Consider the following 14,475-nt stretch of genomic DNA (forward strand, 5'->3'; position numbering starts at 1 on the left):
TGAAGGGTCAGAGGTGAACCCGTCGCTGTCCCGCGGTTCAACCCTGACACACATGCGTACAGTTGGTCCACGTCTTGTCAGCAGAACCTTCCCTGAACTGAACCGGGCCTGTCACACAAACACGGTCCAACAAACACACGCTGCAGCTGTCCCCACTGTGACCGCAGTCCTCAGGAATGTGACGGTAGCAGATTTTTCTGCCTCCTTCCATCTCTGTGACCTCGTCTATCTCTTCCTGTCCTCGTTTTCACCTCCGACTACCCTCCTCCTCATCCTTCACTCTCCCCTCTCCTCGTGTTTTCCTCCCCTGCATCACTCCTTTGCTCTCTAACCTCCCTCATCTCCATGTTTGGGTGTAGCCTTCAGGTCAAACTTGGCTAAAGGCGAACTCTGCATCTCAGGAGATAAGTCTCGCTGACACACGATGGGCTCAGCAGTAGCTGAAATTAAACTCCATTTATCCTCATTTCACGGGCATAAAACAAACTCTGGCAGGTGCCTCAACACTGAGGAGACTTACAGTAATATATCACAAACCTGATAACATCGACGCCAACTTTAGGTTTAGCTTGTGAGACAATAGGATTTTGAGGGATTATTTCCTGGAAAGAGTGCATCGTGTCTTTCAGCGGGAATCGGGCGAGCGGAGGGAAGCGCGGAGCGTTAAGTAGCATGTGCACTCGAACCGGGAACAATGAAGTGACAAACAAACTCCGACAGAACGAAGTGAAGGCTTCCTGCTCCGTGCATGTTGTTTTTCATACTGTACGAGGATGAAAAAAGAGCACGCGGCTTGTTTTGAAAGGAGGAAACGTGCACTCGTGTTTGCATCTTTGGCAGGATTATTTTTGTGTATTTTGCAGCCAGTTTTTGACTCTTTGTCTTTCTACAAATGTGTCTTTTTCATATATTATCTGCTCACTTATCATCCAGAACAGAGGAGCAAAAGTTATGACCTAAATGTATTCAAGGGTCTGAGCAGTTTTTCTAAAATGTGTCACAACATGTCATTAAAAATGAAGCATTGTGGTGCAACAGAGACGCCCCAGCACACAAATCATATGCATGAGGAAACCCAAAATACTAAAATTATAACTCAAACTGCAATATCTGTCAAAATACTCCCAACACGATCTTGATGTTCAGCCCTATTTGATACTCAAACTGTAACTCGCTTATGTATTTAATCACGCAGCTGGTTCTCCACTTTGTCCTGCTTTTGTATGGATGCAAGAAGATATTTTGGGGCTAAAAATGAACTGTTTTCTGCAAAGTATGAGGCACTCAGGACAGGTTGAAATCTGAAAAGAGTGTGTGGCTCTCTAATCCAACAACCACTGTCAAGAGAGTAAAAATATAACGTTCGGAAAACTCATTAGGCTCGATGTTTTGAACGTATTGTTACATTTAGCCGGTATTTTCCCCTAAAAATATGTCTCCATACGTTCCACCACCCCCCTTTTTTTTCCAACCATCCTCCCTCTCTCCAATCGCTGCCTCGTTAGTCTGGGTTACGAGGAGGTGAGATGGAGGTTTCCTCTCCCACTGGGCCTCATCTCATCCCTTAGCCTGTCTATTACCTCCACACACACACACACACACACACACACACACGAGCAGAGAGGGAGAATCTGGTATCCTGTCACTGGATAATCGCTACTGGCCACGCCGGTCAATCTGCACACACACAGAGTCGGGATGAGGGGAGCAGTTGTCATGCTGTGACATGTTGCTCTTGGAGAGCGAGAGGGAAGCCTCGTGAGGTAACGGCTGGGACACACACACACACACACACACACACACACACAAGCTCTCAAAGCAAACGTGTGTGTGCGTGACCAATGAAATGCAGTTAGTGTAGGAGAGGAGGTGATTAGAGGAAAGGAAAGGAAAGGAAAGGAAAGGAAAGGAAAGATGGAGAGAAGAAAGGAAAAAAAATGAAAGGAATGGAAAAGGAAGAGAGAGATGGAGAAAGGAAAGGAAAGGAACTTAAAGAGAAATGAAGGAAATGAAGAGAAAAGGAGAGATGGAGAGAGGAAAGATGGAGATATTAAATGAAATGCTGTTAGTGTATGAGAGGGGGAAAGGAAAGGAAATAAAATGAAAGGAAAGGAGAGATGGAGAGAAGAAAGATGGAGAGAGATAAGGAAAGGCAAAGAAAGGAAAGGAAAGGAAAGGAAAGGAAAGGAGAGATGGAGAGAAGAAAGATGGAGAGAGATAAGGAAAGGCAAAGAAAGGAAAGGAAAGGAAAGGAAAGGAAAGGAAAGGAAAGGAGAGATGGAAAGAGGAAAGATGGAGAGAAGAAAGGAAAAGAAATGAAAGACCAAGAAATTACAGAGAGTTAAGCTAGAGAGAGGAAAGGAAAGGAAAAGTAAGGAAAGGAAAGGAAAGATGGAGAGAAGAAAGGAAAGGAAAGGAAAGGAAAGGAAAGATGGAGAGAGGAAAGGAAATTAAGGCGGGTTAAGGAGTTATTGAGGGAAGGAATGATGTGGAGAGGAGAGGAAGAAACTGACAGTAAGGGAAGACCGTAACCAACAGGAGAAAAATTAGGAGGTGAGGAGAGATAGAGAGGGAGTGAAGGAGATGAGGAAGGGAGATGGAGCGATAGTTAGGAGAGGAGATAGGAAGGAATTGATTGGAAGGTAAGAAAGATGGAGAGAGGAGAGGAAAAAGAGAGAATAAAAGAGGAGAGTGGAGGGAAATCTAAATATTGGGTGAGAAGAGAAGTGAGGAGAATTGAAGGTGACAGAAGAGAAAGAAAGAAAACAGTTAACGTCCAGCAAGCTGGAGACGCAGACGTAAGAGAGAGAGAAGAGATGACATGATGAATGGATGGAATCTGACTGTCTGTGGTCAACCGGAGGAATGAACCCTCGACCAATCAATGACAAAAGACACACACACACACACACACACACACACACACACACAGAGGACTGGGCCGAAGGTGGAAGAATGCCTGGCGTCTGAACGAGTGGAGAAGGGGATGAGTGGAACTCTACTGTTGCAAGCGTTTTTCTGGGGGGACGCCACACCGCAACACACACACACACACACACACACACACACACACACACACACACACACACACACACACACACACACACGAGGGCCAGCCAAAGGTTTGAAGTAACCACAGACTTCTGAATGTTCTAAATATAGGAGGATTGATAGGATCTGTGGGGAAGGGCAGCACACACACACACATAGAAACACACACACTCTCTCTCACACACACACACACACACACACACACACACACACACACACACACACACACACACACACACACACACACTCAGCCTCCTACTCTCACCAAATTATTTAGCAATTGCAGAGAACAGGAGAACGCTGCTGACAGCTCAGATAAGCTTGTTACAGTGAATCAGCCTTTTTTTTCTTCCTTCCTACAGTCTGAGATATTTGGTCATAACTGTGAAAGTCCGACTGTCTGACGCAGGAGGAACCAGGAGAAAGTGCAGTGTAACAACAGGGTGAACGGGTCACGGCTGTGTTATACTTATTTAGGTGTATTCAGTTAAATATAGAGAACACAAGGTGACAGCTACATGAAGGAAATATCATTTTAAACATTTAGTTTGTTGGTTTTCTGGTTTATTTATCTGGTTGGCTGGTTGTTGGTTTGATGGCTGATCGGTTTCCATTTTCGATAGTTTCTCAGGGAACGATGCCGTAACGTTAATGAAAAAAATCTGGCGATTAGATCTAAATGAAAATCTGGATCTAGAAAATGTAATCACGTTTTCTCTTATATTGGATCAGGCATGATTGAATTCAAGGGGACTGCTGGGCCTTGGAGGAGGTATGCACTCTACTCAGTGCCATAGTTGTGTCTTTTATTAAGTATAATGAGACATTCTGACCAGAACTTAGACAAATACACGTGGTAACTTCAGTTTTTTGCCGTGTATGTGTCCTACATTTTCCTCAAATCACAGAAACTCCACAAAGTTCATTACAACTGTTTGATCTGATCGTTTATTTCCATTTCATATTGTGCAATCTTTGTGTTTTGAACAATTCAATTGCCAGAATAAATATTGGCAAAGTACGTTTCTGTAAAACCACAGACAAGTTCAAACCTGTTTACGTTTGTTTAGGTTCAGCTGCCCGACTTCCTCTCAAAACATCAGTTTTTCGTGCCACAAACATGGATGGACATCGTCCAGAGGTCTCCCTAAAACATCCAGTGGTTTCACTTTTTTAGAAACGCTCTGGCCATATTTTGAGGCGGAGACGACAGACAAGATTCTGGAGTGATAACAGAAAAATTGTGAAGCAGACGTCTGATGTTGGAGCTCAACATAAACAGGAGATCGAGTCTGTAGCCAGACTGAACAGACAGTTCTGACAGACGCTTTGATTCCCACCGAGTTGGACGCAGTTTGGTCCAAAGCACTGATTTCTGCTCTGTTTATGCATGTAGTCATTCCGGTACAACGTGTAGATGTCTGAGGCTGGAAATCAACTGCGTCTCCATTAAAAAGGTTTTTTGGGAACTCGTGATGGGTGAGAGAAAAATTGCCAAACATGCTGGCAGGTTCGTTGACTGCCGCCTCCGTACGGTTTGAACTGGCAACGAATAAACTTTGGTGGGTTGTAGATTGTGTTTCCAAAAAATCTTTCATTACAAGACTGAACTGAACTTCCCTTTTCCAACATCTGACTTTGGAAGGAAGATCGAAGATATGAACCACTTTCAAACCAGCCACGCAACATTAAGAATGTAACAAAGTGAATATTAGATGTCTTAGTGCTTAAAAATAATCCAACCCCGACATTTTCAAATGTAATTTCTAGAATGAAAATATCGTCTTGTGTTCGGGCCAATGGGCTTGAATCATCGGCGTCGTTTTGGCAGATTTTTTGAGGGGTGTTGATGGACGTTGCTGTCGAACAACTTAATGAAATGCAAAGGAAAATAAAACAGCCACACGCTGACAGCAGCATCTCAAAGCAAAAAGCTGTACACTACTGCAGACTAATACCCGGTATACTTCACAGTATTGGTATGGAATTGGGACGCTGCTATGTTTATCTCATGCAAGAGGAACTTGAGAAGTTTCCCATCTGTTAAAGCAACACAAGTCTTGGTTTCTTTTTTTTGGGGGGGGGGAACAAATGGAAAGAAGTTCAGACTCTGCTGGAGGAGAAACTCAGATATTCAGAGCTGGTGTGGAAGCTGAATACTTTGTGGGCAGTGAGCGGTTTGTGTCTGCAGCACCGGGCACTGAAAACTGTCAGAGTACCAAGAAGATGACACCGATCCTCAGGCTTAGCTCCTGATTCGTCTGATCAGATATTTCCTAATTAAAAACAGTATTTTTTTTTAGCTGATTTCAGGCTATATTTTGTTTTGTGATGAGGAACTTGAAATAAAATACTGATGAATTTAATTTTTCTCTAGTATGGAAAATAAAACACTGTATCAACACACATACATTATTGTTTTTTACAGTATTAAGGCTACAACAAACAATTACTTTCACTATAAATCTACTGTCTTGTTTCTAAAATGTTTGAAACCAATCATTTCATATTAGATTTGGTCAAAATTTTATGATTCCAGCTTCTTAAATGTGAATATTTTCTGGTTTCTTTCCTCCTCTTTGACAGTAAACTGAATATCTTTGACAAAACAAGACATCTGAGGACTTCTTCCAGAGCTTTAAGCAACATTTTTCACCATTTTCTGACAGATTAATCATCAATTAAAAGAGTTAAGTTACTTGCAGCCCTTTAAAACTTTGTCTGTCCATCTAAAATCCAAAAGACTTTCCATTTGCTATCAATAATGACAAAGATAAGAAGCGAATCCTCCCATTAAAGAAGCTGAAACAACTATTTTTCTACATTTTTGCTTGAAAAACAGCATTAAAGATTGATTGATTATCCTAAAAACTGGCGACTAACATCCCAATAAATTAAACGTTTCTCTGACGTCGCTGCTCTTGATTCTGCGTTTTTTCACCTCCTTGGAGACAAACCACGTTTTCATCTCGCTCGCTGTGTGTGTCCATCGAAGTATCTAAGAAAGTGTGTGTGTGTGTTTGTGTGTGAATATGTGAAAGTGTGTGTGTGTCCTGGGGGAACTCCTGTCTCGGCCCTGTCCCAGGACCCCGGAACCTTCCAGAACACCGGGACCCGACCACACAACAAACGGCCCCGTCAGCGTGATTTATCGACCATTCACCACCGGGTCACACAAAGACACACACACACACACACACACACACACTCAGAAAGCATCACGTATGAGCATGTCGACACGACGAAGATGACAAATTTACCTGAAAGAATGCGGATGTCACGAGCACACAAAAAGATGCGCCGAGGGCAGATGTGTACGCAACGGAGACTTACGTATGAAAGCGCGTATCGGGGGGACGGGGGGGGCGGAGAGGAATTCTTTTGATATGATAAGAAAGAGGGTTGGAAAAAAAAAACAAAAACAAAAAAAAACAATAGAAATAAAAGAAGCAAAAGGAGGCTGAAGAACTCCAAAAGGAGCGATGGAGTCGACGGATTCTGATCAACAAAAAGGGAGGAGGGGATGGAAACGGGAGGAAGATGGGGAGCAAAAGTGGGAAAAGAGTGGAGGAGAGAGGAGGAGGAGGAGGAGGAAAGAGGAGGAGGAGGAGGAGGAAAGAGGAGGAGGAGGAAAGAGGAGGAGGAGGAGGAGGAGGGGGTTTGAAGTAAACATCGATGCCGGATGAATGCAATTTTTTTCTTTTCTCCTTCTCCCCATCTTCCCCCCTTCCTTCTCCTCCTCCGAGCGAGAGAACAAGAGGCACTGCATCATCCCGACAGGCGGAGAAAGAGAAGAGAGGGAGAGAGAAAGAGGGATTGTGACGGAGGGATAAAGGGCTATCCGTCTCTGTCTGTCACCTCATTCATCGTCCCCTGCTCCGTCCTGCCGGCCCATCCGTCATCCGCTGTCACGCACACACACACACACAAAAATAGAGACACACACTTTCCACCCACTTTCACACACTCCACAACAACTACGACAAACACACACACACACACACGAGCATGCGCATCAAAGACGGGCAGACACACAAACTCTGAGTCGCTCTCCGCCCTGTTTCACACATTCACTGCGATGACACACAAACGGACACACACACACACTTCTACGCTCAGTTTCACACACTCACTTTCAAACAAACACACACACACACACACAGCGAAGCCAGAAAGCCACACACAACTCTCACTTGGGCTCTCCGCCCTGGTTCACACATTCACAACGATGACACACACACACACACACAACGGCGATGACCGACACACAAACACACACCGAAGTCTCTCCAGAAAAGAAAAAAACGCTCGAAAAACATCGATGGCGAGATCGTTCGCACGCGCTTTCACGCACGTACGCACTTCCCTGCCAAACGCTTTTTCGTTAAAAAAAAAAAAAAAAAGTCAGAATACTGCGCGCGCACACAGACACGCACAAACACACACACACGCAAACACACACACACACACACACACACACACACACACACCGCCCAACATCCTGTATTCTCCAGCAGAACACAGCGGAGTTCAGTCCAGTTCTGTCCCTCCTCCGGCTGGTTCTGCTCCGTTTTTCCCAGGACCCCAAAACAAGACGCTCCCAGCGCAGAGACGGGTCCACTTCCTGAACTCAAAACGTTTCTCAATATCAGGTCCGAGGACCCGGGTCGGCCCGTGAGGGACTGACGCGTAGATTAACCGCAACATTGTGACCTAGTAAACGCTGGACGAGTGTTGGAGCGTTATGGTTCCAGTCTGTTGGTGGAGGGTTGGACCTCTTCACCAGCACCATCAGTTAGAACATCTCAGCTTCATCTTGCTGTCTGAATTAATAAAAAGCCTCCGTGAGCGACTTCTGCAGAGGGAATACGTCTCTGTGCATGTTGCTGTTCGCTAGTAGAGATCAACAAAGGGAGAGGCAGTCTGGTTTACACTGCAGATAAAATATATGTGGGATTAAACTAGTGTGAGAATGTAACAGTCGTCTAGATGTTGTGGTGCGTCCCACACCGCTGTTTTTAGCCAGTTGAGCATGTTGGATCGGTGGTGGACCCCGTCACTGAGAGAAATCAAGTGCAGCTTTTTTGTTAATAGAGCCAGATATTTAATCTTTGGTCGGGTGTGTTTGGGTCCTCTGAGCTGTAATCAATTCATCGGTAAGTCGATCGAAAGAAAACGATTCTTTCAACTATTTTGAAAGTCATTTTTCAAGGAAAAGTGTCAAACATTTGCTGGTTTCAGCTTCGTAAATGTGACGATTTGCTGCTTTTCTTTCTAAGTTCTGACTGTAAATGAGAATCTTTGGGTTCAGACAAACTGTGATAATCATTTGTTCCAGTCTAATTGATTAATTGCCTGAGATATAGCAGTACTCATCAGTAAGTGAGTGCATGCAGATGTTTCCCCCAGTTTTTCATCATATTAGAATAACGTGAGCATGATTATTGATAAGTTGTGAAACAGATCTTCATCAGACTGGAGATGAGATGCAGGGAGGGATTGTTGTGGAAAAATAAGTAAGAGAGAAAACAAAAGAAATCAGAAAACCAAATGAAGGAGGAAGACGAGGAGGAGGAGGAGGAGGAGGACGTCTTGGGGGGGTGTGAGGGAAGATGGGAGGAAGGATGAAAAGGACGCTGGGTGGGGAGGAGGAGGAGGAGGAGGTAGAAAAAAGATAGTGGAGAGAAGAAAAAAAAAAAACAGAGAAAGAAGAAAACGAAGGAGAGAGGACCACGAGGGAGACAAAGACCTACTTGTCTCAAGTCACTGAAGGCCAGAAGCAACGTGTCACCCTGGAAGCCTGCGACCGGGCCGGCTCTGGCAAAACCTGTGGGAAAATACAAACCCGCCCCCCCCCAGTCCACCCCCGGAGAGAGGGAAGAGAGGAGGAGGAGGAAAAAGAAGAGGGTGAAAAACGGAATAATAAAAGACCTGGTCGGATTCGCTATGCATCGGGATAGATTGGCAGACAAATGACAGCCTGGGGAGGAGGAGGGAGGGAGGGAGGGAGGTGGGGGGTGAGGAGGAGGAGGAGGAGGATGATGAGGAGGAGGAGGAGGAGGGCAGGGAAAGGGGAGGGCAGGGTGTTAGAGTCATGTCGCCGGGTCTTGTTGAGAAAGAGAAAGAGTGTGTGTGTGGAAGAGCAAAGGTTCTGTAGTGTGGTTCAATGTAAGTTGTGCTGAATGTGTGTGTGTGAGAGCCGGTCGAGTGTGTGTGTGTGTGTGTGTGTGTGTGTGTGTGTGTGTGTTTATTTGTTGTTTGTACAGCGCTTCGCCCGCATGTTTGAGAACAGTTGAGGACTGTTGGATTTTGAACCCGGGGTGCCGCCTGTTTGTGCGTGAATGTATGTGTGCGTGTGTGTGTGTGTGTATGTGTGTGTCGGGGTCGTACGGAGTGTGAGCTGGGGTCTTGGCGTCAGTTGGCGCCCGTAAACAAGCCGACTGGTATTCTGAGCGAGGGAACGAGAGAAAAGAGGAGTGCCGCTCTGAGAGAGGGGAGAGCAGGCCTGTGGCTAATCTCTTTCTTCACCTCAGGACACACACACACACACACACACACACACACACACACACACACACACACACACCAACGCACTGATTACACGCCTGCCATCTTCAGTGACCCCCGTGAGACACACACACACACACGAACAGTGAAGCTATCGGCTGAACTAACCTTTAGTCCTGTTCTCCAAACCAAACCTCCGTATGCTAACTGCTACGTTTTCACCTTTCTTACTCTCTCCATCTTCACGTCATTCGTTACACATCTTTTCTACCCATCCTCATGACAAAAAAAGGGTCTTTTAAACTTCAACAACGATCCGTACGAGCGTTTCCTGATGGTTTGGTGGCTCAGAAACAACCTGGATGAGGCCGGAGAGAGATCGCCTCTAACTCATGAAAACCAACATCATGCTCTCAAACAGTCACAATCAGAACTTTATAAACATTTCAGACGAGAGATTGATGCTTCTGTCTTTGACTTATTCTGCTTTTCAACGCTACATCAATGTCTCGTGACCATCGTTTTGATTTGTTGCCGTTTTCTTCAACCTTTAGCGGTTGAATGAATGAAACAAATCCTCCTGATGGTGTCCATTTCCCCGCCGCCACCTTTCATTTAATCTCCAGTTCCTCCTCCTTGTCCTCTCCCTCACTTCCTCCTCCATTAATGTCCCTCTAATCCCTCCTCTCATCCACGTATCGTTCTTTCTTGTGTACTTTCATTGTATTTTTTAATTTCACACCCTTTTTTTTTGTTTAATCCCATTTTCTCTGACCTCTTTCATCCTTCTGTATCACCCTCTCGTTTTTTTCATTTAATCCTCTCCCAGTTTGCTTTTTTCTTCAAACCTCTTGTTCGTTTATTAATGTTCAGTCTTTTTCTCTTCTTTTGTCTTTTTCGACCCTTCATCCTCTCTCATACGAGTTCTCTTCATCCATTTTCTTTCTCACTTCCACCTCTTCGTGACCCCGTCGCTCTCTTCCTCTCCCTTTCCATTTTTTTCATTTCACCTGCCTCAGACCGAATCCGTCGCTCTCGCTCATTTTATTATCATTTAAAACACTTTATTTCATTTCATATACTTATTCTAATCCCCTCCGTCCCATCCTCCCTTTCATCCATCCACCTTGCACTTTTCATTTCACCCCTTCTCGTTAATCCCTTGTTCCTGTTCCTCTCGCCGCTTTCTCTTCTATCTTCCATTCATCCCTTTCCCCCCCCTTTTAAAACCTAATCCCTCTTTCCCACCCCCACCCTCCCTCGCTCTCCGTCTCGTGGTTTCCTCCTCCGTCTGTCCCCCTCCACCCTTTTGAATTCTTCACATCCCTCAAATTTTTCTCCTCTTTCCATTTCATCCGTCGCCTCTTCTTTTCTGTACCCTCGCCCTCCTCCTCCTCCTCCTCCTCCTCCTCCTCCTCCACCCGAGGCCTCCGTCTGCCCTGAATAAGTAACTCCGTAACCTTCTAACCCCTCCGCAGCACTGCACGGATGTCACTGCGCATCACATCACACACACACACACACACACACACACACACAACACACAAACACACACACCGTGCGACCCGCGCTGTGACTCTAAGAACCTTGATCATGTAAAAACTGTGCCAACGACGCCTCGCACTCTTTCATGCCCTCCCCTCCTCCTTTATCTGCGAGTGCTCCGTCAAAAAACACGCCAAACTTGGGGAGGGAGGGAGGGATGGAAGGAGGGAGGGAGGGAGGAAGAGGAAAAGGCGGTGAGGATCGGATGCGGAGGAGGGAGGAGGGAGGATGGAGCGATGGTGAGGGGGGAAAGATGGTGGCAAGAGGAGAGAAAAAGAGCGATAAGAGAAGAAGGAGTGAAGATTTTCAGAAGTTATAAGTGACGCTCTTCCCTCAACGTGCGACCGGTTGATCCATAGCGCCCCCTGCGCCTTCAAATGCAAACTGCACACACGGCGAGCTTCTACTTTTCCCTAAATCCACCTTGTTTTATTTGCACCATAAACTTTTTGTACAGAGCGACGGCTATTTGTAATAAATATACTTTAATACAGTGTTGAATAAAGTAACACATATAGTACTTGTATGAACTATCTCATACTTAAGTACCAAAAGTAACTTATTATATTTACATTCATCAAATTGATCCAAGTCGTTCGGTTCAACCACATTCAGCATTTTTCTGACTGTCGGGATCTGTTTTTTTTTTCTTAATTTTATATGTTATTGCTGATAAAATAAAATAACTACTTTGGCTCTGATTACTAGTAACTAAATAACAGGCGTAAAAGTACAATATTTGGTGGAGTTTAAGTGGAAATTAAAGTACAAGAATAGGACAATACTAAATTGCATCAATGCTCAAATACACTCTCTGACTTTGCGTCTGCATTTCTGGATGTGAATGTTAACGTGAGTGTAAATAATACGTGAAGAAAGGAAAGTAGAAGTTAAAGAAAAAGAGATTTGAGGAGCAGGAAAGTGAAAGTAATGAGGACTGAAGATGAAGGAAGAGCTGAGGGAGGAGTGAAGTGACGGTAATGAATCACTGATGGGGCTGAGGAGAAGTCGACACTCACTCTCGCACTCCTTGACGTCGGTGTGGATCTGGTGCAGAGCTCCCATGGAGATCTGTCGGACCTCCTGGTCGAGCAGCAGCTGCATCAGGGAGGTGGAGATGTGTTTGCAGGCCGACATGCAGGCCGTCTGGGCCACTTTACCCTGAGAGGGAGGAAGAGAGAGGAAGAGATGAGTGAGGTCTCATATATTTCATCTCTTCCTGTGAGACACACTTCTTCTTCTTCTCTTTGTTCACATCAGAAATGTAAAGCGCATCACTTCCTGTACAGGCTGAGTGTAAGAAGATGAAGAAAACCTTTCATGAATCAATGCTGTAACCTCGGTCAGAGCAAGAGGAGATATTTTAAAGGGACGGTACACCCAAATGATAAGAGTTTTGATTTTATTTTGCGGATGTTCAAACTCTCATACAACACAACAAGACATTAGCGCCGCACCACCTGTGGAGCTGAGCTAATCGGCTAACCCTGCTAACTAGTGAACACGCTGCTCGTTCTCTCCACCTGACGAATGCTGGTTCAGTCGTTCGGACACTGGATCGGATCGACAAAACCCAACTAAACCCCTACAACAACACACACATACACACACACAAGCAACAACACATGCTAGCCTGAAACTCAAACATTAATTGATGCACACACACACACACACACACGGGGAGAGATCAGAGTTCACGTGAGAGTCAGCGTTAATGTAGTGCGCTGCGTTCAGGTGCAGTCAGAATGATGAAGTAGCATAATAAGAATAAAAGCGGCGGATGAGGAAGTACATGACAACGCATTAATACAGAAAGCAAAACATGTGTTTGCGCGACCGTGTGTGTGTGTGTGTGTCTGATCTCAGTGACTGGACGCGGCCTCCGTGTCGACCCCGACGTCTGCATTCCAGGAGAATGAAGCAAAAGAAGATGAAAAGGGGGGGGGGAGAAGAAGTGAACGAGCCGAAAATGAGGTAGAGCTTGAAAGAAGTTCAGCCCAGAAGTGCCGCGGGGGGAAACAAACGGAGAGCGCGGGGTGAAATTAAACAAATCCGCCGCGAGAAAACTGTTTTGTTTCGCTCCTAATGATGAAATAACTCAATTTCGCTCCCATTATTATTTCATTTCCTCGTCCTGAATTCCATTAACACAGATTTCACGACATGTTGAGATCACAAGGAAACAAAACTTTCTTTCTTTCTTTCTTTTCTGTCCCTCGCTACTAAAAATAAAGACTGAAAAGCAAAAAAAAAATATATATAAAGGAAGTGCATGTTTTACCGCAGCGCCTGATTAAGCTAATCAATCCTGACGGGACTTTGATGCGTCTGGCTTACACAAACACACACACACACACACACACACACACACCTTCAAACAGCAGAGCTTCTATTCCAGCCCTGCATCTTTAAATGCCTTCATCTATCACACGATGGGAGCAGGACACGCCCGTTTACACCCGCCGTGTGCAAATATACACACAATCAGACAAACACGTGTGTAATTGTGCTTCAAGTGTTGGTGTGAATCTGTTATAATCATATAATTGCAGTGTGTGTTTACACAGCTCCAATCGCACATATGTGACCGTGTGTCTCTGTGTTAGTTTGGTCCGCAGTGAATAAATGATCAACATGAGTTTGACCTGAATTTAAAGTGGTCCATTGTGTTTTCCGCATGAAAGCACTTAAAATTTGATTTAAACTTTAAAACTTCTTCATCCACTGCCCCAATTTATGGTTATTCCCATAACCATTCATTTTTAATGACTTTTCTATGAAAATAATGAAGTCAAGAAGCTTTTAAAACCGCAGAATGTGACGCAAAATCACTTCATTCCAGTGGGATCGCTACAACAAACGGATCTACTCAGAACCAGAGCCAGAGATCAATTAGATGGCTGACAACTTGATGATTGAGCTGCTAATCGATCATTCACTCTACTGATCGCGATGTCTGACAACAGATTCATCATTTCAAATCGTATTTTAAAACAAAAATCTCACAACATTTGCTTGTTCCAGCTTCTTTTAACCAACAATTTGCTGAGTCTTCTTCTGAGCCATCGGGTTTTGGATGTGATGAATTGTGATTGTGACATTTTATTGACTAAAAGACCCGTTGATTAGTTCTGAAAGTTCGGGAACACAGAGTTTTGCAGACCTTGACAAGACGGGAGAATCAGAATCAGAAATCAGAAATCCTTTACTATGCATCACAGCAGCCGAAGGACAGTCCACATGTCTCCTGGATGAACTACATTGTTTACTACATTAGCGATTAAGCTAACAATCCTCAGGTAAATAGTTTGGAAGCTAGCTAGTTTGCTACGTCGGCAACCAATGTATGAAATGATAACAACTCTAACAGGC

The 14,475-nt window shown here is 44.7% G+C and overlaps 1 protein-coding gene across 6 annotated transcripts in view; it reads right to left on the reverse strand.

Annotated features, from left to right (window-relative positions):
• The window catches only part of exoc6b (exocyst complex component 6B), an 83,246-nt gene that overhangs the window by 18,326 nt on the left and 50,445 nt on the right, over positions 1-14,475 (reverse strand). For 5 of the 6 annotated variants that reach the window (XM_037111767.1, XM_037111768.1, XM_037111770.1 and 2 more), the window contains 2 exons: positions 12,123-12,264; positions 8,805-8,878 (listed from right to left, as the gene is read on the reverse strand). In XM_037111767.1, coding sequence (XP_036967662.1) covers positions 8,805-8,878; positions 12,123-12,264 — 216 coding nt within the window. The remainder of the gene's footprint in view (positions 1-8,804; positions 8,879-12,122; positions 12,265-14,475) is intronic. The other variant, XR_005077270.1, reaches the window with a different exon arrangement.

Source organism: Acanthopagrus latus, chromosome 10 (assembly GCF_904848185.1).
Source record: "Acanthopagrus latus isolate v.2019 chromosome 10, fAcaLat1.1, whole genome shotgun sequence".
Lineage (NCBI taxonomy): Eukaryota > Metazoa > Chordata > Actinopteri > Spariformes > Sparidae > Acanthopagrus > Acanthopagrus latus.